Source organism: Canis lupus, chromosome 5 (genome assembly GCF_011100685.1).
Source record: "Canis lupus familiaris isolate Mischka breed German Shepherd chromosome 5, alternate assembly UU_Cfam_GSD_1.0, whole genome shotgun sequence".
Taxonomy (NCBI): Eukaryota; Metazoa; Chordata; class Mammalia; order Carnivora; family Canidae; genus Canis; species Canis lupus.
In genome coordinates this window covers 15,840,399-15,867,120 of record NC_049226.1, presented here as the reverse complement: position 1 = coordinate 15,867,120, position 26,722 = coordinate 15,840,399, and the positions used below count along the sequence as shown (strand labels likewise).

The following is a 26,722-nucleotide window of genomic DNA, read 5'->3' as shown; positions in this document are numbered from 1 at the left end:
GGCTCCTCCCTCCTCGGCTCCTGGCTCCTGTCATCCGCGGGGCTGGGCTAGGCGGCCGCTCTCCCCGCCTCCCCGCGGCACCCCGGGTGCGGAGCGCCGCGCCGGCCCGGCACCCCCACCCCACCCCCACCCCCACCCCACCCCACCCCGAGCCCAGGGACCCGGCCTGGGATCGCGACCGCCCGGCCCCCGCCGGGCTGCGCCGTCCAAAAAGCCAGGGGTCCCCGCCACCCGCCTGCTCGGAGCCTGTGGTCGCACGCAGGCATGTGTCATACGTGTGCCCGGAGCCCGCCATGCTCAGGCCAGGGAGGCCCTGTGCCTCCCGGCTGGCTCGGTCACCTGGGGCCAGTGCTTCCTGCGTCTTTCGGACTCAGTTTACCCATGGATGCTCTGTATGCAAGTCAGAGGTAGAGCCCTTGGGGGCCTCCCGAGCTACCCCCACCCACCCCCCCAGAGCTCAAAGCTGCATGCCCTTCCAACCCCTAGTTCTGCAAGCCTGCCTCCCGGGGAGCCTCGGCTGAGTCCAGCCACCCCCAGACCCCCTGCCGAACCGTCTTCAGCACTGGGCACATCGTGCTGATTTAAACAACTATTTGCAATGAATTGTTTGATGTCTGCTCTACCTCGCGGATCTTCCTCCTTTATCCTCACCCACCCCACCCCCACAGCTTTCTCACCAAGCAGAAATCAGTTTATTCCTTATACCCATCTGCATAAAGTTGGCATGGAATTGAACAGGGCTGAAGCGAGGGCATCTCGGTTACAAAATGAATGTTAAGGCCCTGCTGTGTGCCAGGCACTGGGAATGGCAGTCAGGTCTGCTGGGACAAGGTTGCTATGGTTAGAAAGCCCTCCTTATGCCGGTAATTCCAGAATAAGGGGGCCCACACGGGATCCAGAGAAGGGGTTCACAGTAGCCCAGGAAAATGGAATATGAGCCAGGACTGGATCTCCTCTCACGCAGGATAATGGAGGCCACCTCCATGTGCTCTGGCCACCTGGCTTGGCTCACTTTGACCCGTTTCCCTGGGCTGTGCAGGGACAGGGGGAAACGCGAGGGAGCCAGGGGGGTAGAGAGGCCGCTGTTAGCTCCATTTGGCAGAGGAAGAAAATGTACTTCCTCAAAATGTCTTACCTGAGTTCAGACAGAAGAAGTGGGACTCCTTGTTCCCAGGTTTTGCCAAGATATCTCTAGACATTTTACCTAAAATTTTCAAAGTGTGCATTTACTTTTTTTAATGTTAAAATGTACATCACAAAATTTACCATTTTAATCATTTTTAAGAGTACAGTTTAGTGGCGTTAGGTCCCTTCACGATGCTGGACAACCATCACCACTATCCATTTCCAGAACTTTTTCATCATCCAAACAGAAACTCTGGATCCACTGAACAAAACATCCCCATTCTCCCCTGCCCCCAACCCATGGTAATCACTACTTTTCTGTCTCCTGATTTTGCCTCTTTCAGGTACCTCATATAAGTGGAATCGTGCAATATTTGTCCTTTTGGTGTCTGGCTTATTTCATTTAATGTGATGACTTTAAGATTCATCCATGTTGTGACCTATGCAATTCCCTCCTTTTCTTGGCTAAATAATATTCCACTGCATGCAGAGACCAGACCACATTCTGTTTATCCATTTATTTGTCAATGGACATTTGGGTTGTGCCCACCTTTTGGCCATTGTGAATACTGTTGCAATGGACATGGGTGTACAAGTATCTCTTTGAGACCCTGCTTTTTGACTCCTCTGGGTTTATACCTGGTAGTGGAATGGCTGGATCATAGGGTAATTGAGGTGTTTTTTTCTTTTTAACTTTTTGGAGGAACTGCCAGGTACATTCACTTTTTCTGCAGCGTGCTTTAAGAATTTGGAGGACTCACACCTGCAACGACTATGTATAAACTTCACACTATCCGTTGAAGCTTTATCAGCCCCTTTGAAAACAGGTGAGAAAATCGCAGCTTAGCTTGTTCAGAGTCAACCAGTTTGTATCACAAGTGACACTAGAACCCGCATCTCCTGACCTGGGAGCAGAGCTACTTGCTCTGCACACTGTGCTGCCTCCCTGGTGCTCAGCCTTAGGATGCTATGTCACCTCTCTGAAGTGGATGCTTTTTCACTAGGGCTTTCACCCTCTGTAAACAGGCAGAGAACAAAGACATGGGGTAGACTGCAACAGGTGTTGGAGATGACCCAGCCCAACCCACTGCTTTCCAGAAGAGGCAACTGAGGCCCAGAGCGGGGAAGCAGGGGAGCTGTCTGAGGTCATAGAGGCAGTGACAGAGCTCAGATGTCTCAACCCTTCTAGATTAGCTTCCTTCCCTCACCACCCCCCAGCCTGCTGGGCTCATTCTTCCGTCATGTCCCTTCCCTTCGAACGGAGACAGTCACTGAGAAGAATCCAGTTATTTAAAACTAAGCCTATTGACCCAGAGCACCTGGCCGGGCCATGCCTAAAATAACCTGCTCAGTCAGACACGGATGAAAGGGGCTGCCGTCTGCTGGAAGGGGACAGGCCCCAAGTGGGCCCGGGGCTGTGGCACATCTGCTTGTGCCTGACATGCTGGAAGGTGAGAAAAGGATCCTCCTCTCTCCACTTACCTGAAGTATGTCCTGTAACCTGGGTGTCTCTTCTCTGCTGGTTACACCTCCCAGCCTAATTTAAAGGACCACAACACTAGGTGTAGAGCATCATGTGTTACCTGAAGGAGGAGGTCAGTCACTGTCAGTGATGACAATCTGGCTGTCCCCTGAAAAAGGTGTGTATGTGGGAATGGGGTGGGAGGGGCTGGTGGGGAGGGGAGACTTGGTGACGCTCTCTAGCACAAGGAGGTTTTACAATGTCATGGTTAAGAGTGTGGCTCTAGGAGCACCCAGGTGGCTCAGCAGTTGAGCGTCTGCCTTTGGCTCAGGTTGTGACCCCAGAGTTTTGGGATGAGTCCCGCATCGGGCTCCCCACAGGGAGCCTGCTTCTCCCTCTGCCTGTGTCTCTGCCTTTCTCTCTTTCATGAATAAATAAGTAAAATCTTAAAAAAAAAAAAAAAAAAAGGAGTATGGCTTTGGAGTCTGAGCTGAGTTCCCAGCCCAATTCTGCCATCTACTAGCTGTTTCACCCTTGGGGAAATTACCTGTGCCAAGCCATGGTGCCCTCACCTGGAAAGTGAGGACTGCTCCAGTATCTACCTCAGGGGGCTGTTGTGAGCAGGAAGAAAGACAAGCTGGTGGCCCACATGTCATAAGCACATATCACTGCTCAGGGGCCGGGGAGAGACTGGCTTGACTGGGGAGATGTGGGGATGACACCCTGTAGCCCATGCTGCGACATGGCCAGAGGCCACAGAAACACAGAAGGAAGGTGCCTTCGGGGCGGGAAGGATATGGGGAGACCGCCAGCAAGGGAAGGACCATTCTCTAGCTTTTGTCCCTCTTTTAACATTTAGGAAACTATCTTTGAAAATGACAACCTGGCTCAAATGCGTTCAGAGGTGCCCTCTCAGCTGGAGATGTATCCAGAACTAGCTTGTCAGAATCAGCAAGAATCCTAGTGAGGGAGACCCAAGAAAACAGCGTGAACCTCGAGGACAGAGAGTCAGCAGCTCGTTTCACCCACGCGCACCTTGAACGCTGTGGCTCTTCTCCCATAGCTGACGTTTGGAGGAACTATTTTTTTTATTTTGATGAAAGAGACGACCCTTTAAGGTCCCCAATCAAATGGAAGCCCTCACACCCACACACAAATATATGTACAGTGAAGTGAGAACAAACACAGTCGCCCGGGCAAACATTCACATGTACAGGTAAACATAAACACTTAACGGCGGGCACACCTGTGCTCAAATGCAATTTGAACATAGTCCAAAATTCTGCACTGGCACCAATGCATATGCCTTTAATTTTTTTTTTTTTTTTACAAAAGCCTCAAATGCGTGGGACTCATCTACAGTAGGGTTACACCATCCTTTAAAAACAGTGATTAATTCTGATATTTTTGTTACATCAGGACGCTGGATGATAATGTGGCTGTTGTGAGTGTGTGTGTGTGTGTGTGTGTGTGTGTGTGCGTTTTATTAATGCCAGCTATATGAAGGCACTGGGAGGCGAACCCTCTCCAATTCAGGTTAATCATGGATATTTGAGGGGTATTATTTTGCCATGTTATATTAGGACTGGAGCCATCATGAGAAACAGCAGATGCTTTTTTATTTAAATTCAAACAACAGCTTATGTATTTTGGATACCTTTCTTCAAAAACAAAGGCATGTAATTATTTTAGCAATGCCTTCACATGTGTTCTGAAATTCTTTAACGACTTCTTTATAAATATGGTTTTCATAAAAGAAGTCAATACTGAATCAGATCAGCGTTGAAAATTTAACATTTGGAGTTATATAGCTAATTCAGGATTGACCTTCTTAGTACTAATTCATTGACTGAAGGAGGGAAAACAAGTAAGGATTCCCTCCTCCCTTTTTTTGGTAATTGATTTTAATGTTATAGAAAGAGTCCTTGGACACCCTTAGATTATGAATCAGAAATCCTGGGTTCTAATCTCTCTGTCACCTTAACCAGCTGTGTGATCTCGGACAAGTCACTTTACCTTTCTGGGCCTTAGTTTTCTCACCAAATGAGTTGAGCTAGAATGATGACTAAGGCCCCTTCCTAACACCAGAGATGAAGTGAACACAGATATGCGTGCATCCCAGTCCTATCCTATATGTGTGTGTGTGGGGGGGGGGGTGTATCCATACACATATGTAGGCAAGGAAACAGAGATCCAAATTTTCATACCCAGATACTCAGAAGCAAACACCAAAAAACTCACACAAAATAAACAGTTTTTGCTTCAAATGCATGCACATATTTTTAAAATATTTCCATCTTTTTGAGGTGGGATGAATCATTGCAATTCATAAATAATGATGCCTATATAAAAAGGTAGCACATGTCCTTAAATTACCCAGGCTTTCCTTAAGCCAAATTCTATTAGCTTATCTAGGGGGATGCCTAGGTATGTTGTACCACTCAGTCTCTCACCATTTGGGACTGTGACATCATGGTTCTAAGTTCACTGGGACAAAATGTTCAAAGCCTGGATGTTTCCCCCCAACAGATGGTGGGGCACGGGGAGGTCTCTGGGGTCCCGCTGCCCTCATTCAGGTCACCCTGTCTATGCAGGGTTGGTCAGGGGCTACAGAAGCCCCCAGCAAGGCTAGAGTCCCCCAAATAACCACAGCCTCCCTCCTGCTGTTCTCTCTCAGCTCACAACTCCCAGACTGGCTGAGAAGCTGACCCAGAAGGGTTCCCTGAAGTCTATTCTGTGGATCCCAAAGCCCATGGTCACGTTTCTCTCTGGGGTGGGGGTGGAGTGGGGTGGAAGCAATCCAAACTAAGAGGAAAGTTCTGTGAGTGGGAGCTAACTATGCTGGCTCTCCATTATCTGCAGTTCTTCTGGCCTATGAGACACTAATGTGTCCATCAAATTGTATTTGAGCACCCTCCATCCTGGAAAGCGACCTCATGCTTCTCACTCCTTCTTTCTGAAGGGTTCAATGTCCCTTCTCCACCTGCGTGAGCCTTCTCCCCACCAGGGCCTGTGGCTCTCATTTCTTTGCCCTGTACTGTGGCCATTCCTGAGCAGGTCTGACTTGTCTCCTCTTCAAGACCCAGGCTCCTAACTCTGGATTTGCACCTGCAGAGCCTTGAGCCGGGTGCCTCCTCACACTAGGGGCACTCTGTCAATGTTGGCTTAATGCCCGGATTAGCTCACCCCTACAGAGTTACAAACACCTGATTACAACCTCATGGGTCATGCCTTCCAGAGGTCTGTCCTTCAACTGGAATCAAAGCCTTCAGCTTCCCAGTACTCATACTGGGGTTTCCAGCCTGAACACTAATGCTAGTCTCAGCAGATACCTGCTCGGCTGCCATCACCATCGAATTCACCGTTGCCTCATCAAGCCAGGTGTTTGGGATCCAAAGGCTTCCATTTGCTTTCATTTCTGATCCTCGCCAAAAAATAGATTGGCCCAGAACTGTTTTGCCCGATATACAGGGAGGTTTGTGATGCCTGAGAAGCAGATCTACCGGGAGGCTAACACAGCCCGAGCTCCAGTCCCATGGGGCCCCAGTCACGTGTTCACACTGTCAGCTTTTGTAGGTAATTTGGTAGATGACTATAGTTCAAGTGTAATCAATTATGATCGTTTCTCTTCTCCACTCTGACTTTTGGGGGTCTGATGTGCTTTGGGGGGATCTGACTCAGGATCCCCCACAGTGAGTGAGGGATAGGTCCCCCTGACTTGGGATCAGTGAGATACATTGCTGGGGCCTTCCCTGCACGAGTGAGTACTCCCACTGCCCACCACACCAGCTCACGTAGCTTTGTCACATAGGAGGCTGTGTCACAATCTGACCACTGCCCGAGGTGCCTGCACTAGACATACATGTGTGCCTCCTGGAGAAGCAAAAAGGGACCAACATACTTGTGCAGAGCCAGAGGCTAGTCTATGTAAAATTGTGATAAGTAATTTTTTTTAAAGGCACTACAGAGGTGTGTCAGGCAATTAACACAAATATTTGTCCAGGTTTTGCGATACTTATGGTATTTGTGAGTTATTTTAAGATTTATAATTTTTTTGCAATTCCTTTTTATTGTTCTCAAGAAAAAAATCACATTTGTGCCTGATTTTGTGTTCATAATCTTTTTTAAAAAGATTTTGTTTATTTGAGAAAAAGAGCGAGCACATGCACAAGCAGGGGAAGGAGCAGAGGGAGAGGGAGAAGCAGACTCCCCACTGAGCAGGGAGTCCGAGGGGGGCTCGACCCCAGGACCCCGAGATCATGACCTGAGCTGAAGGCAGACGCCTAACCAACTGAGCCACCCAGGCGCCTCTGCGTTCCTAACCTCGTACTGTTTTCCTTAAAGTCCCACCAAGTGGTCTAAGGTTTCTGGTCCCATGAAACCTGAGCCCATCCCAGGAGCTCTCCTTGGGCTACTCCATGGTGGCTGGGCTGGGCCTAGACCCAGGTTTTCTGGATTCTGGCCTAGGCCTCTTCCCCCCACAATCCTTTGCCTCAGAGACATAAGACAGTAATTTGTGTGTTTCTACAATTCTATGCACACTCAAGGTACACAAAAACGCCACAGGTCCCCGAAGAGACTGTCCTTCATGGTGAAGGGGGAGTCAAGGCTGGGCCTGGGGCAATGACCTTGACTTGATGAAAGTCCTCTTCCTGGGAAATCTGGCCATTTCACGATGGCTCCGACCCATCAGTCCACAAAGCAGAAGATCCCAGGGGTGGAAGACAGCTTAGGGCTGCCTTAATCCCCTCTCCACCCTCTCTGTGGACAGCACCCCTCCTATCACTGTGATGGGGGCATAAGCACAGAAGACCGAGCTCCCCCTCCCAGCCTGAGCATCGTGGAAGACACCAGTGAGCCCCTCCAGACACTCTGGACAAGGAAGTCCACTTGTTGGAGGTCAAAGTCACATAGCCAGGGCCACGTAGTGGTGGGTGAGAGGACGTTTGGCACAGCAAAGGCAAACAAGGACATTCTGTGGGGACAGCAGGCTCTCTCAGCCCGACAGCCATACACTCAGCAGAGGGTCAGCAGTGCCTCAGAGCTCAGCTCGCCCAGTGCCATCTCACACCCGGGGGCTCTCCTTACACTGCCAGACAGGTGCTAATGCAGTCAGTCCCTGCTTGAATGCTTCCAGGGACAAGGGGCTCCCTGCCCACCCAGAAGCCCATGCCGATTTTACTACCCGTGACCACGTACACACTCTTTTCTTTCCTGAACCCAATCTACCCTGGCCTGCTGGGGTTCACAGGATATGCCCAATCTCTGCCCGATGACAGCTTTTCAAATATTTGAGAACAGCTACCACCGGCTCCCCCACCAAGCCTTGCTTCCGCCAGGCTAAATATTCCAGTTCTGTCAGCCTCCTCTCTTCTGACATAATTTCCAGACCCTTCACTCTCGTGGGTTCCCTTTTTACACATACTCAACTTTGACGACAGCTCTCTTAAAAACAGAATGGACCCAACACTCCAGATGAAGTGTGAGCGGCCCGGAGGACAGAAACTGTCACCCCCTCAATAGGTCTCTAAGCTATTCTTACTGTTGCCCAAGACTTCATCGGCCTTTCTGGTTACACGCCAAAGACCAGGCCTCCTTGCCCTGAATTTCGGCTGAGCCAGTCTCCTCAGCCCCATGCCCCTGATGTGGAACATCTGGGAAGGTGAGCATGATTAGGCATACTTGTTGAACGTTGGGGGCTGAAATACCTCGTGAATCAAATGGCACCACTTGCACACTCGCTGGGTAAGACCATCCCTGCCCCCGAGGTCCTCACTCAGCCCCAGTGAGGGTTGCAGATCTCAGCTAGGAATGCAGGAACGAGGAGGCAGAGGTCCCAATTTCAGGCCACATGTCATTGAGAGCTTAGTATCTGCATCAAACTTGACTTTATTTTATGATTATTTCTTGTAGAAAGAGAAAGAGCAGTGGTGGGGGTGGGCAGAGGGAGAGGGAGAGAGAGAATCTGAAGCAGACCCCCCCTGCTGAGCACAGAACCCCATGTGGGGCTAGATCTCACCACCTGGAGATCATGACCTGAACCAAAATCAAGAGTTGGCACTTACCCGACTGAGACACCCAGGTGCCCCTAAACTTGACTTTCTTTTAAACAAACCATCTGAAAAGGCAAATAGATCTAACACCACATTCCCCAAGTGTGTCATGAGAAGGAAATGGGTTATATGCAAAAACTAAATTATGGCCAAATAGGTTTGGAAAACACGAGTCAATCAAAGATAAATAGGTGCCCAGAGCTCTGGAAACACTAACAGGCATGGCCAACCACCAAGTGGTGGATGAGGTATTTGGGGATTGGTTTCCCATATCCCCTGGTCTAAAAATTCTGTCCTTTCACTGGCCACCGCCCACATCTTGTCAGTCTATTTATTCCTTCAGCAAAGCTGTGCCCAGCCCCCACGTAGGTAGCTCCCAGTGTTCCTAGAAATTCCAACATGGAACTGCTGCCTTGGGGGGAGCCCGAAGCCCAGTGGGGACCACCTGCAGAGGGCAACAGAGGGAGGTCCACGTGCTCAATCAAAAGGTCAGAGTGGGGGATGCCTGGGTGACTCAGTGCTGGAGCGTCTGCCTTTGGCCCAGGACGCGATCCTGGGGTCCTGGGATCGAGTCCCACATCAGACTCCCCGCATGGAGCCTGCTTCTGCCCTGCCTATGTCTCTGCCTCTCTCTCTATGTCTCTCATGAATGAATAAATAAAATCTTTAAAAAAAAAAAAATGTCAGAGCGGGAAGGGGCCTGGAGACCATCTACTAGGAGCAGCTTGTGTCACAAAGGAGGAAATGGTGGCCAGATGGGTGAAGAACATCCCTGGCCACATAGCCTGAGGGCTAGAGTGGGGTTGACTCCTGGACTGCCGATTCTGGACTCCATCTACCATGGTGTTCATGGCCTCTGTCATGAGGATTGGACTGGATGACTTTTAATGTCTTATCTAGGGCTGAGAAGTGATGAGTCTATAAGAAGAGCTTCGAAGGTCAAAGAAAGGTGTGGCTGGAGAAAACCAAGGCAGGTTGTGGGTGGGCTTGCACCCCACATGATGGGATGATGGGAAGACCCTGGACAGGCTAGCTGGAAGGAGAAGGACATCCCAGGCATTGGGAGGAGGGCCTCCCTGTGGGGTTTCAGGAGAGCTTGGCTCTGTGGTGTGCGTTCACCCACCTGAGACACCCAGCACAAGGGAGCCAGGCGGTGTCTTCCCAGACTCACTGGTTAGAATCTTGGAGCTGAACTCAATTGGTCAGTTGCTTGTCTGAGTCAGCTCAGCTAGCTTTTCCATTTGGCAAATTATAACCAGAGCCATGAACTCTGGATAATGATTATTATAATTGAACACTTGTGGCAGGTCTAGCACTATATGCTAAGTACTGTAGATGCATAATCTCAATTAATCCTCAAAACAACCCTATAAGATCAGTATAACTGTTGTTATCCCCATTTTACGGAAACGAAACTGAGCCACAGAGAAATTAAGTGACTTGTCCCAAAGTCAGGCGCCCAACCCTTGAGCTGGACAGTCTGGTTTCAGAGGCTTCATCCTCTTTTACTGCCATTGGAGGTGGTTGGTAGTGTTTCTGCTGTCACATTTTTAAAAAGGTTTTAATATGGAAAATTTCATATCAAAAGTAGGGGGAATAGTATAATGAATTGCCACATACCCATCTTGTCGCTGCTACAATTGTTGACTCATGGCCAATCTTGTTTCATTTTTATTCCCACACTCCCCCCTCCACTTCCCATCACTGAGGACTTTTTTTTTGAAGCAAATTGCATGCATTATATAATTTCATCCGTAGATCTTTTTAGTGTGCCTCTCCAAAAAATAAGGCTGAATCTTCATTTTCAATCACTACACTTCATACCTGAGAAGTAACTTAGGCCAGGTACCCGCCCCCCCCCAACACACACATATATGCACGCACTGGACTTCAGGCCTAGCCACTGCCTACAACAGCTGAACTTGCACCCTCTGGGCACAGATGCAACCCGCTGAGTGGGCAGCCTGTCCCAAAGCCCTCACCTCACAGCCTGGCCAAATGGCCTCTCTGACCTTCCTCAGCTGTGTCTGGCTACAGCTGAAGCTGGCTACAGGAGCTGAAGCCCCTGCCACCAGTCTAGCTTCTTTGGAGTTAGAAAACAACTGCATGTGGTGGCCTTCTGCCCAGTGGGGTTGTTCCCACAAAAACAAGTCTTTCTCCACCAGCCTGGACCTGGCCTCCAACCCCGGCCATTCCCCTAATCCCAGTTCCTATTTCAAGATGTTTTGAGGTGGCTCCCCTGTGCCCAGGAGGGAATGATTCCCTATCCTGCCCAGTCTAAGAGCAAGAGGTATAGAGGAGATGTAGCTGAAACACCTGGATTCAGTCCACAGAGATTCACTGTGCCTCCCAAGAAGTGGGAGTATGATGTCTCACTTCCCGCATCTGTCAAATGGGAACATAACACTTACCTGGCAGTGTGGCTGTGAATGTCCAAAGAGATGGGGAAGGGGACCCTGGCCGGCTCAGTGGGAAGAGTCTGCAGGGTCATGATCTCAGGGTCATGAGTTCCAGTCCCACATGGGTGTAGAGATTACTTAAATAAGCTTTTAAAAAACTTTTAAAAATTAAGAAAATAACGAGATGGGCAAGTTTTCTCTGTGGATTTGCTTGGCTAGGGTAGGATGCAGTGCCTGCCATAGCCAGCAGGTGTCACCCAAAGACCAGCACCTAACAGGGTAGGGGCGAGATGGGTGGGTGGCTACTCCATTGAGAGGATTATCCCTATTAGAGCCAGTTGGACTTAAGGAGAGTGGAAGAAAGTCTAGCCTGTGGGAGTTCTCCTTGGAAATTCAGTCTGGCCCCCCCCCCCCACCCGGGGCGACTCAGTCACTGAAGCATCTGCCTTCAGCTCAGGTCCTGATCGCAGGGTTCCAGGATGGACTTTGCATCAGGCTCCCTGCTGAGCACGGAGTCTGCTTCTCCCTGGCTCCTGCTTGCTCTCGCTTCTCTCTCAAATAAATAAATAAAATATTAAAAAAGCAAAAGTAAAAGACAAAGAAAAGTCAGTTTGGGTCTGGCTGTACCCAGAATTTAAAAAGTAGAACCGTGTCACCTTCGAAGCATGCTCAGAGGAAGGCCCCACCGTGAGCCAGGCATCAATAACCCCATTATACAGATGAGAAAATCGAGGCTTCATGGAGATAACGTCTTGCTAAAGGTGATACAGCCCCTAAATGATAGATGCTGACCTCTGAGCACATCTCCCCTCAGTGGGGCTCAGATTCCACTGTTGAGCGAGGGCCTCCGAGGGCTCGCAGGCTAAAATTCACAACTGCACACACATGTGCATGCACACATGGGCATGGGGAGTTGGGGGCGCTGGGAGACAGAGAAGTCCCAGACTATAAACCAGGGATCTATATGATGTCCCGGGCCATTGACGAGCATGTAAACATAGCCTGGGACTAGCGACTGGCCTCTGAGAAACACTGGACTAGAAGAATCCTTCATGGGTTTAGGTTCTGTGGTTTCACAAACAACTTCCATGTAAGCTTGTCGAAACACCTAACACCGTGCCTGGCACATCCTCGGATGTTCAAATGCTTAAATACTTTGCTGAATGAGTGACTGAAAAAGAATGCCATCACCCAACTCAGTGAAAGCCTGGGCTGACATTGCTGCATCCCTCAAACCCGCATTGCGTTCTCCTAGTACTCTATGGCTCGTTTATACGTGATCTCATTCAATCTCTTTAATGAGTTGAGTATTATGAGGCTCCTTTTACAGAGGAGGGAAGGGGGGATCAGAGACACTAAGGCGCTTGTCCAGTGCTGCCCAGCTAGTCGGTGGCAGAGGTGAGCTTCGAACCCAAGTCTGTTTTGCCCCCTGATCAGCACCCCTTCTACTTACTATTCCCGCTTGATCGCGTTTTCATTGCACAGTTTGAGGGGAGGGAAAATATCAAATCTAGAAGACAGTGAGTCTTCCTAAACTGTCAGGCATCACCTCACATGTGAGGAGAGGTGACCCCAGGTCAAGAGTGGTCCTGCCTCATCTGCTGAAGGGGCTCATCGTGGAGCTCCAGGAGGGTGGATGGGTTCCACTTAGGGTGGCCCAGAACATGGGCTCTCCACTCCCTGGAGAGGGCGGTTTGGGAAGGATAGGAGCCTGCCTCCTCCCTCCTCTGTCTGGGCTCTGGGGTGTGCTCTGCTCTCTGGAGGGGCACCTGGCTGCCTTCCCACTGCTCACCCACAACCTCTGCACAGGAAGTCTGGTCACCTGCCTCCCCTCTAGTGTCACAGGAGGGGATGGGGTGCTGCAAGGTGCCTACTCCACCACACAGCTTGGGCTCTCCACCCTACTGGCCCTGCCTTCACCCCACATGGTACGTCACAGGCAGAGCTGGAGTCTGGGCTTGCTCCCTGCCCTGGCTGTTTCCATGCTGGCATCTAAGAGTTACTGGAAGGGCTGAACAAATGACCTTCTCCCATCCAGGTCCCGGCTCTTAGTTGAGGGGCCAGAGAGGAGTCTGCAGAGAGGCAGGGTGAAGACAGCCCATCCCCCAGGTCTCCAGAGGCTGGGGCCACACTCCTGTCCCTCCAAACCTCCTGGCCTGCTTGGCTCCTCCCCAGTTCCAACACCACTAGCAACATAGGTGCTTACACACCCTCTCCTTCACACACACACACACAGGGGAAACCTGTAATCAAGATACTTTTTTCCACCAAATCCTCCTGGTCTTGGCCCCAGAACCATAGAGCACCCTCCGCTGGTCTCAAAGGAGCTGGGGGCCCACAGGGAGCCCACACCAAGCTGGCAGTGGTGTCCTGGGACTGGGACCTTCTCAAAAACAGGCCAGGCCAGGTCTCTGTGGTGCTCAGGAGTGTCTGGGGCTGAGACCTCTGGTTGCACCAGCCTCTCCTTGGGACCTGGTGAGTCTGAGGGTGGGACTCGGGGGCCCCTGCCTCTTGGTCCTCCTGGACAGTGTCCTGAGAAGATCACACTGAAGAACAAACATTAAAGCAGTTAAGGGAAGGGGCTGAGACGCCTGGAGGGCTCCAGGAAGATGCCGCAGCATTGAGTGTTAGTGTAGCCTCGGCTCATTACAGACTGGTTGGGAGCAAGGAACCACCAAGAGTTAGAAATTGTCTCTCCACTGAGGAAACCGAGGCTCAGGAGGGACTTGCCCAGGGTCCCTAACAGTTCACAATTAGTGAAGCCAAGGGTCAAAGCCTATGATCTTTACCACGATGCCAAGGAAGAAATGCTGGCCGTCCCCGAGAGAGGTGCCCAGTATGGCATCCTGAGGCAGTGCACACACACCACCACTCCAGCCACCCGCCCAGATGGCTAAGCCCAGCGGCCCTCCTCGCCCCTTGGAAAGTGGGAGGGTGGTCAGCCGGTCATGTGCGCATTCAGCAAGCACTTACTGAGCACCTACTATGTGCCAGGGACAGGCTGGGCTCTGGGGGTTGGTGGGTGAACCATCAGACAGGGGCAGTAAGGCAGGCCTCTCCTCCCCTTACAGAGGGATGGTCAGAATCCAGAGAGATGGGGGGTCCCCCCAGCACGTCTCTGGCGGTGCCGGGGAGGACAGGTCAGGAGGTCAGGAGTAGCTGAGGCCCAGCTGGGCCTATCCCACTCACACCCGGGGCAGGCGTGTAAGGGCTGCAGCCATTCCCTGATAATGTTATTAACGGTGTTGGGAGCATATGGTCCATGGACGTGAGACCTGAAATATTATTTACTTCAGAGCAGAGGACACTCCACTCCCATGCAGGCTGCTTTGGCACGACTCTGTTGCTGATGGATAGGCCTTTCAGGAGACAAAGACCACGAGAGAATTCAACATGCTCCTGGCTCGGGGCCAAGCCAGCCTCATCTCCTAGGCTTTGTCGAGTGTGGCTTTTTGTCTGCCTTCACCACTTGCAGGGTACCTCTGCTCTCACCACCGGGAGGAAGCAAGTGTGTATACGCACACACAAGTACACACACGCAGCTGTCTCTGAGCACGGCTCTCCTGGGGGCAGGAAGCAACAAGGGAACTGCTAAAGCCCCCCCATTAGCCCTTTCCCTTCACCCCTTGGCTTCTGAAGCCGGGGCCTGGGGTGTTGTCTTGTGTTTGCCTTTCGTGAACCCAAGCCCAGAGACAGTCTAGGGCCCTCTCAAGGTCACACAGCAGGCTGAGGGCAAAGCCACCAGAGAGGCCAGTTCTCCACCTCTCAGGCACCGGCTACGCTGAACTGCTGGGGCCCCAAGGCCACAAAAGACTGCCTCAGCTCGGAGCTTCCACCCCACGTTGCCTTCCCCTGCCACCGTCACCTGGGGAACTCCTCCTGATGACACCAGAGAAGCCCTTTGGGGAAGTGACGGAGAATTTCTTGAAAAGGGAACCAAGTTTAGAGCTCTACAGATATCTATACAGACGCAGACCTGGGGGCCTCTGGGTTTGGGGGAGCAGGACTCGGGGAAGTCACCCAGGGTGACTCAGGCCACTCAGGCCAACACGCTGGAAAAATAAGCTGCCAGGAACACCTGGGTGGCTCAGTCACTTAAGTGTCTGCCTGTGGCTCAGGGTGTGACCCCGGGGTCCAGGGGTCGAGTCCCGCATCGGGCTTCCCGGAGGGAGCCTACTTCTCCCTCTACCTATGTCTCTGCCTCTCTCTGTGTGTCTCTCATGAATAAATAATTAAAATATTTTTAAAAATAAATAGATTAACAAAAAATAAGCTGCCAAAGCGAGGAGCCTGGGGGCTGCCCCACCCCCACCCCAGGCAGCTCCTTCCAGTCACGAAGCCCATCCACACCTGGAGGGACAACCCCTCACTTGGGTCTCCCTCACCGCTTCCCCAACCCCTCTAGTGTGGGGGCTGAAGTCCTGGGCACCGAGGTCCCAAGTTCTAAGTAGGACATCTTCCCAAGCCCTCAGTGGCTCAACTGTCAAACTGTCAATTGTCCCCAGTCCAGGAGGGGGGCACAGAGCCTCAGCCAGGGCTGTCTTCCATGGCTGGGTCACTTGGGTGCCCCTCTGGCTCTCACAGGCCAGCTCAGGGCTCAGAACCGCCCTCCCGAGGGCCTGGATGGAGGCCCCTGTGGTCCTGGCCCCAAGTCCCTACCTGTTTCATCTTCCCAGCTGCGGACTCACCTCCACGACCAGACAAAGCCTGGCAGCTGTGGCATTTGCCTTGATCTCTCCCTGGCCAGGTGCGTGTCTGGGATGGAGCAGAGGATGGAGAAGGGGCACACCGCTGCCGCCCCCAGAAGCCTCAGCTGAATTGCAGTTCAGGGCTGAGCTGCCTGGGTCTGCAGATCAACAGGGAGGCCTTTCGTCCCTCCAGTGGCAGCCAGCTGGAGCAAGGAGGAGCAAGGGGAGCATCTGGGGCGGGGGGGGGGGGGGGGGGGGAGACTCAGCTCCCCTTTGCTCTGGGCCCTCTTCTGCTAGGCCCTCCGGCCCCCGTTCCATCCCCATCTGCCCAGACACCCCACTCCCTCCGACAGAGGTGGGACCAGAGTAGAAACTCCGGGCAGGTTCTTTGGGGCACCCCCTCCTTGCTCAGCCCGGGAGAGTTCGGGATTGCTGGGGATGAGGGGGAGTCTCCCGAGGTCCGAAAGTTTAGAAAATCAGAGGCCCGTGGCAGAGGTACCCTCACTCTGGAAGGGAGGTCATCTCAGCATCTGTAGGATTAGGGACCATCTGGTCCAGGCCCTCTGTCCCTCTGATGGGGAAAACCAAGTGCAGGGAAAAGAGCTTCCCCACCCCGCCCAGGCCACTGAGCCAGAGGATCCAAGAGGGGATCTCCTGCTCCCCCACCCCAGATCTTTCTCAGCCCCCACTCCGCACGTACGGGAGCTCCCCAAGCCCGAGTGCACAGAGGCTGGGTGAGGTCGGGCAGCTGAGGACAGGAGCACCACTAACTGATGGGGCCACTAGCTAGCACTGCCCCCCGACCTTGAGCCCAGCTGTGCTTGTGTGTGGAGGCTGTGAGGGAAGGCCAGGGCAGGGCAGGCTCAGGAGAAGACCCCATGGCCCTAGGATTATAATCCAAGGCCAGCGTGTACCTTTTACGCCCTGAAAGCCAGAGCAGGGTTTCCTGAGGGCGCCGGGGTGAGGCCACCACTGGGCAGGTGGTGCTGCCTGGCCCTCTCCCCAGACCGTGAGGCCGGTCAAGTCTGCTTGGGCCCTCTGAGTCTCCACCTCATATCTGTTCCCCCTGCCTCCCATCGCCAACCCCACCCCCTAGCTGTGCCCACCTAGGAGGCCAATAACTTGCAACGAATTCTCCTGGGGGGTGGGGGGTCAAGCATGACCAGCATCTCGTCCATGAAGCCAGAGTCTCTGTGGCCCGATCTCTGTTGGGCGGCGCCACTCAGACCACCAACCAAACTCTTCCACCTGCCGCCTCTGCCTCTCTCAGGTCCTGCTCATGACATTGATTAGCTCAGACTATGGGGTTAGAGGCTTTGTGGTTACCCCGAGCACTGGGGGAGATGTGCAGACCGCACATGATCACTGCCTTCCCCAAGGAGAGGGCCCGCGACCCACAGCCAAGAACCACCCCGGATAGGGTACCTGTTACACCTGAGGGACGTGCAAACAGACTGAGAAGAGCTCTCGCAGCTTTCCCAGGAAGCCTGGAAGACCATTCAGGGAGCCCAACTGTCAGCAAAGGGCCCCAGGCCTTGGAAAGGACCAAATTTGAAGGAGCTTTTAGACTAAGACACATGCGCCCTCTGGTGGTGATAATGGGAATTGCATGGCCTCCGACCAGGGGGTTTTGTCGCTGTTGGTGATGGAGAGTAATTCATTCAACCACTACCAGGCTTGGTTGCTCTTTATGACCCAATTTGTGTCTGAATCGTGAAAAATCCCAGAGTGAAGTGAATGTACAGTAGCTCCCAGTCCCTGTGACCTTTGTGGAGAGGGAAGGAAAACTATTCATAAAGACCCTGGACCAGGAACGGGTCACAGACCTCAGAATGTCACTTAGATCAGTGGTTCTCAGCCCCAGCTACCCTCCAGGGCTACCTGGGAGCTTAAGCATCAGCATTCAGGGGCCCCACCCCAAGATTCTTATTCTATAAGTCTGCAGGGAATGCTGGGTGTCTGGTGGTCTGGTGTCTGGGTTCTCTGGGGTACACCACCTGAGACCCAACACAGCCTCACATTTCACAAGGACGGAGGATTTGCACCAGAGCTTGGAGAGCTGAGTGATGCACCTGGGACCATTTCTCCTGTGGAGCAGTTAGAGTTCCCTTCCATCTTTGGTACCCTCAGAGGTCTGTGAGAGAACATTCTAGAAGTGTAAGTCCTCTGCACTGCTCTTATTTCTTCCCAGGTGGGCCACAGACCTAGAACACCCCCTCCTCCACTTTGTCTTGCTGCTTCATCCAAGAAGCTTCAGGACCCAGCATCCTTCGAGAAAGTGCCCCTGGCCAGACCCACCCCATGCCTGTACCTATCTCTCTCCCTCCATCGTGGGCAGGTCAGGTACGTGCTCCATCTTGTGTCTGGAAGTACTGAATTCCATCTAAGGGTGCAGCCTGTCACATTTTATTTGTCCTAGGGGAGCCCACATTTGGAGCAGGGTGTCACAAAGACCTTGGCCCCAAGTTGCAGGCAGCCAGACCCTCTCTCTTCTCCCTCTGCTTTCCTAGCCCATGGGGGACCCGTGGGGGGTCTGCTCCACCACCCCCAGGTGTCAGGAGAAGAATGCTGGAATGGGAGCCAGAGACCTGGTTTCTAGCCCTGGCCCTGATACAGGGCTGGCTGTGTCACCTGGACACGTCACTGCCCTTCCCAGGGCCTCAGTCTCTCTTTCTGAAAAGTGCAGCTTGTCTATTTTGCTCCCTAAGGACCTTGCGTGTCGAAGCCTTCTGTGGCGCTGTGACGGCTGGCGGTCTTCAGGACCTGGGAGCGGTACAATAAGGCAAGGAAACTAATTTGAAATGGAACGGTGGCCTACTCTGCCTCTGGCCCCAAACATGCCCTGCTCATTTTAAATGTTTTAACTTTTTAAAAAAAAAAATTTTTATTTTAAGTAGGCTCCACGCCCAACGTAGGGCTTGAACTCACGACCACCCCCCACCCCCAACCCAGTTCATTTAAAACTCCACTAATGTGCTGCTGTGTGGGTTCCCCTGCCAAGTTCTCCTCTCCCTCCCCGGCATGCCTACAGACCCGGATGATGAAAATGGACACTAGGTGGTGCCATGATCCAGCCACCCCATCCCTTCCACAGGAAGAGCAGGAGAGGGAAGATAGGCTCCTTCGGGTGCAGAAACTGCCAGAGGGGAGCACGCTGCCCTGCAAGGGGGCCACAGGCTTTAGGAAGTCGGGGGCTGCTAGGAGAGGCAGCCTGACACCCTCGTGGCTCAAGTTGTGCTTGGGTGGGTGCCTGCCAGCGTGGACAGGGCTAGAAGAGAGGGTGCCAAGGTCACACCTTCACCATCCACACCCTGGCCCCAGGATCAACCAAGGCAGCACCCAGACAGGTGGCTGAGAACAGGCCCAGTGGGAGTCCCCAAGGCCCAAGAGTAGAAAGGGAGTGGCCTGAGCTTAGCACCAGGGTCAGGAGGTGGGTAGGGGGACAGCGTATGCCGAGGCGCTTGTGCCAGGCCCCCCAGACTCATCCTGGCGCACTGGTGCTCATGGAAGGTAGCAGAGCACACACTGTGGTCACAAGCAGCCACAACTTTGGCAGCTCAGGGCACGTCTGCAGAAGCTCCCAGCAGAGAGCTCCAGGAGCAGCACCCAGGGCCTGAGCAGATACCCAAGGAGCACCCAATTGTCGTGAACGCTTCACCTCCGCCTGGCATTCAGAAGGCAGGCTGAGTCCTCTGCCCACGGGGCTCCTGGCAATTCAGGGGTCAAGGAGAGGCCTGTGACTGTCATACTGAACTTCCTGCCACATGGGCACCTGAGCGAGTCACTGAAAACCAAGAGACTGGGCTGTATTGTTCTCCAGCTCGGAAGGGAAGGGGAGTGGGTCACGGCAGGCACAGGAGCCAAGGAGGGAGGGAGGCAGCCGGGGAAGGAGCCTCTCTGAGGCTGGCTTTATTATTAACGTGAGGCGGCCTGGGTGGGAGGAGGCCGAGCAGACCCAGAGATCACGTGGAGCCTGGCGCTTCCTTCAGCCCCAGGGCCTGGCCATGCTGGGGACAAAGGTCACCAGCTCAGGGAAGGCTTCCCAAAAGGCCCCCCTGCCCTGGGAGCACCGCTGACTCTGAAAAGACAAAGACGGGATCTGGGCTGCAGGGATTTTTGTTTTATCCCTTCCTCATCTCACCTTCCTCTTTGCCCCCTCCCTGGGCCACCCACGCCACCCCAGGCGCTTGGCCATCTTTTGGAAACCCAGGGTGGGTTGCAGACCACCTGACATTCTTCCCAGCTCTCCTTCTTTCTGCACGGCCATGGCTGGCTCCCCCCTCACCTGTCCCTCCCCAGCTTACCTGTCATTACAGATCATCCTCATTGACTTGCCTGGGGCGAGGAGGGAAAGACAGGCAAGGAGGTCAGAGGGGGAGGTGGCGAGTCTGGGGCCCCTGAGGTCTGGGACCCCCCTCCTCACAGGCTTGGGAGACCTGGCCCCCCTTTCCCGCCCACCCCTGGCCTGGTGTCCCCACCTCACTCCAGGACCCTCCAGGCACTCACCGGTGCTTCTTTTTGCCTCCACAGCGGAGTCTTTTACCTTGAAGAGAGAAAAGAGGAGAGTTCCCATCCACTCTTGCTTCCCAGGTGAGCCTCTCTGCCCTGAAGGATGCGGCACTATAGCCTCTAGTCTCTGCCCCCCCCACCCCCCTCCCAGACCCACACTGACTGTTTCGGTCTGCATATAGGGCTGGGCCATAAGCATTCAGTCAGCTGGGCTGTCAGTCAATCAACAAACTTCTACTGAAGTGGCTCCTTGGTAGACTGTGAGCGCATGGAGCAGTGACCGAGCTGGGCCAGGGCGGTGCCCCAGCATGGGGCTGAGGACAGAGTAGCTGCTCAGTAGGCTCTCGCTCTCGGAGGAGGAGGACATCTGGAAGTCCAGAGCCAAGATCTCTGCTCAGGCCTGTCCGCCCCCTGCACCTGTGTGCAGGCCCACAAGACACTTCCGAGCTGGCGAGAGCAGCCGTGTCTGCAGACGGAGGCCCTCAGATGGAAGGGCACTAACCGGGGATGTGCTAGGATCCCAGGCCCCAGAGGAGGTCGAATTTCTGTTTATTTTTCTTCTGGCTGCACCAGACCAAGTCCACAAGCATTTACTAAGCCCCTGCTGTGTGCCTGCTGGGGCTGGGAGATACACAAGGACCTCTCTCTCCTCTAGAACACTCTGTGCCTATGTCTGGGTGCTTCCTTGGCTGCCATGTCTTGGACACTAGCCCTAATTTTATGAGATAAGTGGGATCATCCCTATTTAACAGATGAGCGAACTGAGGCCCAGGGAGTCGGGGGGCCACACACGGCAAACTAGCAGTGGGGTCCAATGCCCTGGCTCCCAGCCACGCTTGCTTTCCAGCAGTCGATGGGGTGGGGTGAGGTAGGGTGGGAGGGCGACACCCCTGGGGTCAGCTGCACTCGGCTCTGCTTCGGATTGGCTGTGGAACCACAGGGGCAAGCTGGTGCACCTGTCACCAGGTGGGGGGTGGGTAGCTTTTCCTCCGACAAGTGTGACCGTAGTGGCCATGCCTCCGTGTTGCTGAGAGGATTAACTGGATTGAGACGCAGCTCATGCCAGGAAGGGAGAGTGCCCAGATCCGGCCAAGGGAGGTGTCCGGTGGAGTTCGGTTCCCTCTCCTGCCCTGAACCCCAGATGGCTGGAGTGTCCCAGGCTGGACGCAGCCGGCTCTCCCCCCGCCCCCCAGCACCACCAGAGGGCGCACGGGAGGAAAGGGGATTCCCTCTGCGCGGTCCAGGGACCCAGGAGGGAGGCGTCCCCAGGCGCAGGGGTCTATGGGGTGGCCCTCAGTTCCCGCACCCTGCGTCACCCTGCATGGGGGAGTGGGGGAAGCCGAGAGACTCACTTCCCTTCTGGCATCTAGGAAGTGGGGTGAGAGGACTTCCCCCCACCCCCACCTGGGGCCCCCCTGTGGCAGCCCTTTCCAATATGAGGCCAGCCCCACTTACTGAGGATGATAATGAGCCCCACGACGAAGGCCAGGGCAGCAAAGATGAGGCCCCCGTTGCGGACAGTCTCGTAGTCTGAGAAGGAGGGGGCAAGGAGGTGGGTGGCTCGTCCCAGGCACCCCTCCCCACAGCCCACCCCAGCAGCAGCCCCAGGCTACCAGGGAAAGATAACCAGGAGAGGGGGGCAAGTGGGGGGCTGTGGGTGGTGGCAGGCTCAGGAAGGGGGGGAGGGGGGCCCCACCGGGCTTACCATAGTAGAATGGGTCCACGTCCTCCTTCGGGCTGCCACCTGAGGGGAGAGCCAGAGGCAGGCTGAGCCAGCCACAGAAACAGTGGAACTCCCATCCTTCCCATCCCAGGGGCCCAAGGGTCCAGGTGGGCAAGAGGCGGGCCTGCTAAGGCCACTGCAGGTGCAAGCATCCGTCCTAGGCCGCTTTGGATACAGTGAACCCGGGACCACACAGCGAGCATCCGAAGCAGGGTGCTGTGCTGCCTGCGGGGCCTCTGGCAACCCTGGGTGGGTTGGTTCTTTCCCCTCCTTGCTTCCTGCGGTGGTAGGAAGGTCGACAGAGACCCCTCCCGTCGGACTCCCCCGTAGCCTCTCTCTCCCTGTAGACTAATCAACTGCAAGATGCGTCTCAAATATTTGTGGAATGAATGGACAGAGAGGCCCTTCGCTTCCACGGAACAGAAGAAGGAGAAACTGAACCTGCTTAAAGTCCCCCATGGAAGCTGGGGGCGGAACTGGGTCTTGGACTCGGGTTTCTAGATTCTTCTTTCTTATGTTTCCATCCTCAAAGGGAAGCAAATTCTTTTAAGAAACAATGTATAGTGTTTACCACATGCCAGGCGAAAGCTAGGAAAACATCAGCTCCTTTAACCGTTGCAACCTCTCCCCATGAAGCATGAATATGACCCCAATATAATCCCTAGAAGCTGGAGGCACAGGGGGGGTTAAGTGATGCTCCCACAGTTCCACAGCATGAAGGGGAAAGCTGGGATTTGAACCCAGGCAATAGATTGCTAAGAGTGCAGGAGCCTAACCCCCTTGCTACATCACCTCTCAGATGGTCAGGAGGCACGAGGCATTTCTAGGCCAAGTGTGGTCCAGTCCCCATGCCTTCTGGGGTCTCGCCCACCCGAGAAGGTGCTGCTCAGCACCAGGTGTCACAACTCTGCCCTCCAGCCCTACAAACTGAGCATGCTTGCTTCGGGGCATCCTAAGGGCGCTGGCCAGAGCTCTGCTGCCCTGTCAAAGGATGGCCCCTCTTTCCTGCCCTGCTCGAGCCCCGTCTTGGCCCTGTACGGAACCGTGCCCCGGGTAGTGAGCCCAGTTGTCCCAGGGCAGCCCCTCTGGCCAGGAGGGGCTAGTGCCTGGTCCTATGGGGGCCCAGGAGCCTGTCCCCAGCAGGAGCCCATCAGCGTTGTTTCCAAGATTCAGTTCAGGTCTTGTTCAAGGTCACATGGGGGAGTTGGCACCAGAACCATGACTAGGCTGGTGGCTCCCCTCATACGAGGAAACCGCCTCCTCCCTCATCCTTTTTCTCAAGCCATTCGATGAGCTCCCCCCAACCAAACCCTCATGTTTTTTAGATCTGGCTCTAAGCCCACCAGAGTCAACAGATGGCCCTGTTGGCTTCCAGGCCCAAGTGACCCCCATCATGCGATCCCTCTGGGGGCATCCCACACTTGGGAGCTCTGGCCCCAAAGCCAGCCTGAGCCCCTCCAGCTCCTGCTCTGAGCTTAGACAGTCCAGAAAGATACCCTGACCCGGGATAGGTGCATGCCAGAAGGTCAGGATGGGAGCTGGTCCCCACCCCCACGCCCCAGCTCTCACCTGGGCCCCAGGGTTCTGTCTGTCGAGCTATACTCCTTTGGAGTTAAAGCAGGATCCCCTTTTCAAGGCAATTTTTAGAAAATCCTCTTAGGAGGCTGGCAAGGATGGGGGAAGGGTGCTGGGACTCCGGAAGGCAGGGGCGCCAGGTGGCCCCACTCATCCCTCCAAAGGATGGGCCAGGGAGAGGCCACCGCCTGCCTCACACACGTACACACACTCACCGTTGTCCATCGACACCCCTGCCATCCCCCAGCAGACTGGGCTGGTGCCTGCTGCCCTCTCCTGCCTGCGCTCCGGGGAGAGTGGCTGGCCGTGGGGTGGCCGGGGATGAGGTGGGGGCATTAAACATTAACAGTGCCAGGTAATATTTACCCGAGTCACAAGAGAAGCCCTCGTGTGAGCGCAGGGGCTCCCTCCGAGGCCACAGGAGGTGTGCGGGCAGGCAGGGGCAGGGAGGAGCTGGCTGAGCTTCCAAACCCTCCCGAAGGAAATTTCCAGAGAAGGGTAGGGGATGGGTAGGCCACGGGGCTCTTCCACCTGCCAGAGAAGCCCTGGCGGGGGCTGCAGCACAGTAAGGGAAGGAGCACTTCCAAAATCCACTCGGGGTCTACTAGAGCTCAAGGGGCCGTGTCGGGGGGGCCCCCAGGGACCCTCACCCCCAGCGGCGGCCCACCTCCCCGACCACTGTGGAGACCACTGCTTCGGGTGCCTGGTCTTACCTGGCACCCAGGGCTCCCCTGAGGCCGCCCCTGGGTGCCTCCCCATGGCCCACCGTGCACAGTCATGTCTCAGGCCTCTGCTGCCCGGTGCCTGCTGTTTCCTTCATGCATCGGGGCTGCATCCAGCAGCTCACACCTCAGGCCGGAAGGCTCCAGCCATCCCTAACTAATCTCTCTCCCTGCGGCCTCTGGCTGTTTCCTTCTACAATCTAGCTTTCCTGGGCCAGTTGCCTGTGTTGCACCGTGGGCTCCTTTAGGAAGGGGTCAGGCCCCAGCACGAGGACAATGTCTTCTTTTCTAACTCACAAAACACTTTCCCGTTGTCTCTTTGTGCCATGTGTTATTCCCCTTTTTCCAGATGATGCATCCGAGGCATAGAGAGGGTAGGGTCCTGGCCCAAGGTCACACAGCTGGTGAGGGGCCAAGGTGGAAGAGGCAGGCCTTAAAGTATAGAAGTCAGGTGCTTTCCCCCACCTCCGAGGCTGCCTCCCTGCTCTGTGGTGGCCTCTTTCGCCTTGGGGATCCCCAGGCTGGGTACTCCAGGTGCTTATAACCTTGAGCTGGGTTCTAGTCCATTGAACTGGCCTCCAGAAGAGGTTAATGCTCAATGGTAGCCAAGGGGCCCCAGCCAGCAGTCAGCAGCCAAGGATGGGTTGCTCCTTCCAAAGGGAACTAATCCATCCGTTAACCCTCCTTGAGCGGTGGCAGGGGATTCAAGTGTGAGTTCATCCCCTGGCTTCTCTGACTTGCTAAGTAAATGGCCTCTGTGGGCTTACTGAACTTCTCTGTGCCTTCTCTGTGTCTTCTCGTCTGTAAAATGGGACCACTCCTGACCTCAGGGAATTGTTGTGAGGAGAAGGGAGATAATGCAGGTAAAGAGCAGGGCACGGAGCCTGGTACACAGCAAGTGTCACTACTGTTACTGTCATATTTGGGTCGACTGGAAAATACAGGGCATTAACCTTCTGTTGAACATTAGCTGTTGGGCGCAGGAAAGCCAACTGCCCTACAGCAAAAATTAGCCTGGGGGTGAGATGGAGACAGAAGGTCATGACCATGACCCTGCACACCAGGGGCCGACACCCATTCCACTCTCCTCTGCTTTCAGAGCCAAGCGATGAATATTCATGAGAATATGACAATACAGCTAATGGTTAGTAGGGACTGACCATGTCAGGCTCTCTTTTTTAAATTTATTTATCTATTTTGAGAGAGAGAGAGAGAGAGAGAGAGAGAGCGCAAGTACATATGAGCAAGGGGCAGAGGGAGAAGGAGAGAGAATCCCAAGCAGACTCCCCGTGAGCACAGAGACCATGCAGGGCTCGATCCCACAACCCTGAGATCATGACCTGAGCCAAAAAAAAAAAAAAAAGTCAGACACTCAACCATCTGAGCCACCCAGGCGCCCTGTGTCAGGTACTTTATATGCACTGTCCCCACTGATTCCATGCTTGCTCCATTTTACAGATGGAGAAGCTGAGGCTGAGCATTCTCTCCCTGCAACGACTGCTGGAGGGGACCAGAGCAGTGGCATCAGCCCCACTGGGCAGACCAAGAAGATCAAGGGATTTGCCCACAACATCCCATTAGTGACAAAACCAGGGCTAGAAAGCCAGACCCCTGAAGCTGTGCTCCCAAAGCTACGGTAGCTCTCCCCACAGGACACGGTGCCCCTTACTACACATTCTCGCAGTATCTTAGTGCCTTTTGTCCATTTTTGTAAGCTACTGAGGATTCTATGCAATAATGGATATAAAAATAGGTGGAAAGTTCAGGTAGACGGAGGGAGAGGTGGTGGCAGACAAAAGGGACAATAGGAAAAACAAGTTGTTAATCTGCATTTTTAATGCCATGTGCCAGGCCCTGTTCTGAGCACCTAACAAAAATCAAGCCGTGTGATCCTCACAACGGTAAGGAAGGTAAGGAAGAGGTAAGGAAGCCGCCGTCAGCATCCTCATCTCATGGAAGAGGACCCCGAGGCCCAGAGAGACAACTTGCCAACCGGTCAGGCGGCTAGGGAGTGGGGAAAACAAGACCTGAACCCGGCAGCCTGGCTTTAGAATTCCCGCCCATGGACAGGTGGGTAGATAGGACAAGCTGTCTTCCCGGCTCCTGCAGCTCAGAGATGCTCAGAGCAGAGATCACATGTCCAGGGCTCCACCTTGAGATGCCTTTGTTGAGAAAGCCTGCCTGTCCTCGCTTCTGCTTTTCCTGCACTTCTGGGGAGCAGGTGGGTGCACCCGAAAGTGAGGAGGTGGACACCTGTGTCCGAGTCTGAGCAGGGGCCGGAGGCCTGGGGTTCGGGGGACTTACCCAGGTACCACCTGTCCATGGCAGGAGCCGCCAGCCGCGTCCTGGGTGGAAGAGAGCAGTGAGGCACCGGTTGCCAAGGGCCTGGCTGCAAAGTGCGGCACTCCCTCCCCCACGGCTCAGTGGGGCCCTTGGGCAGGAAGAGACAGGCAGGGAGGAGGGGCT

The 26,722-nt window shown here is 54.2% G+C and overlaps 1 protein-coding gene and 1 long non-coding RNA gene across 2 annotated transcripts; one reads left to right on the top strand and one right to left on the bottom strand.

Moving 5' to 3' along the window:
- Positions 1–15,495: 15,495 nt before the first annotated feature.
- Positions 15,496–18,509, top strand: LOC111095814. The gene is made up of 3 exons (XR_005359199.1): positions 15,496–15,786; positions 17,919–18,070; positions 18,436–18,509. It is a non-coding gene; the product is annotated as an uncharacterized LOC111095814 (long non-coding RNA).
- Positions 18,510–19,606: 1,097 nt separating this feature from the next.
- FXYD2 (FXYD domain containing ion transport regulator 2) lies at positions 19,607–26,699 on the bottom strand. The gene is given in 6 exon segments (NM_001252337.1): positions 19,607–19,805; positions 20,032–20,062; positions 20,234–20,270; positions 21,692–21,766; positions 21,942–21,980; positions 26,561–26,699. Coding segments are annotated over 5 exon segments (195 nt in total). The 5' UTR covers positions 26,580–26,699; the 3' UTR covers positions 19,607–19,805; positions 20,032–20,037.
- Between the last annotated feature and the right edge of the window lie 23 nt (positions 26,700–26,722).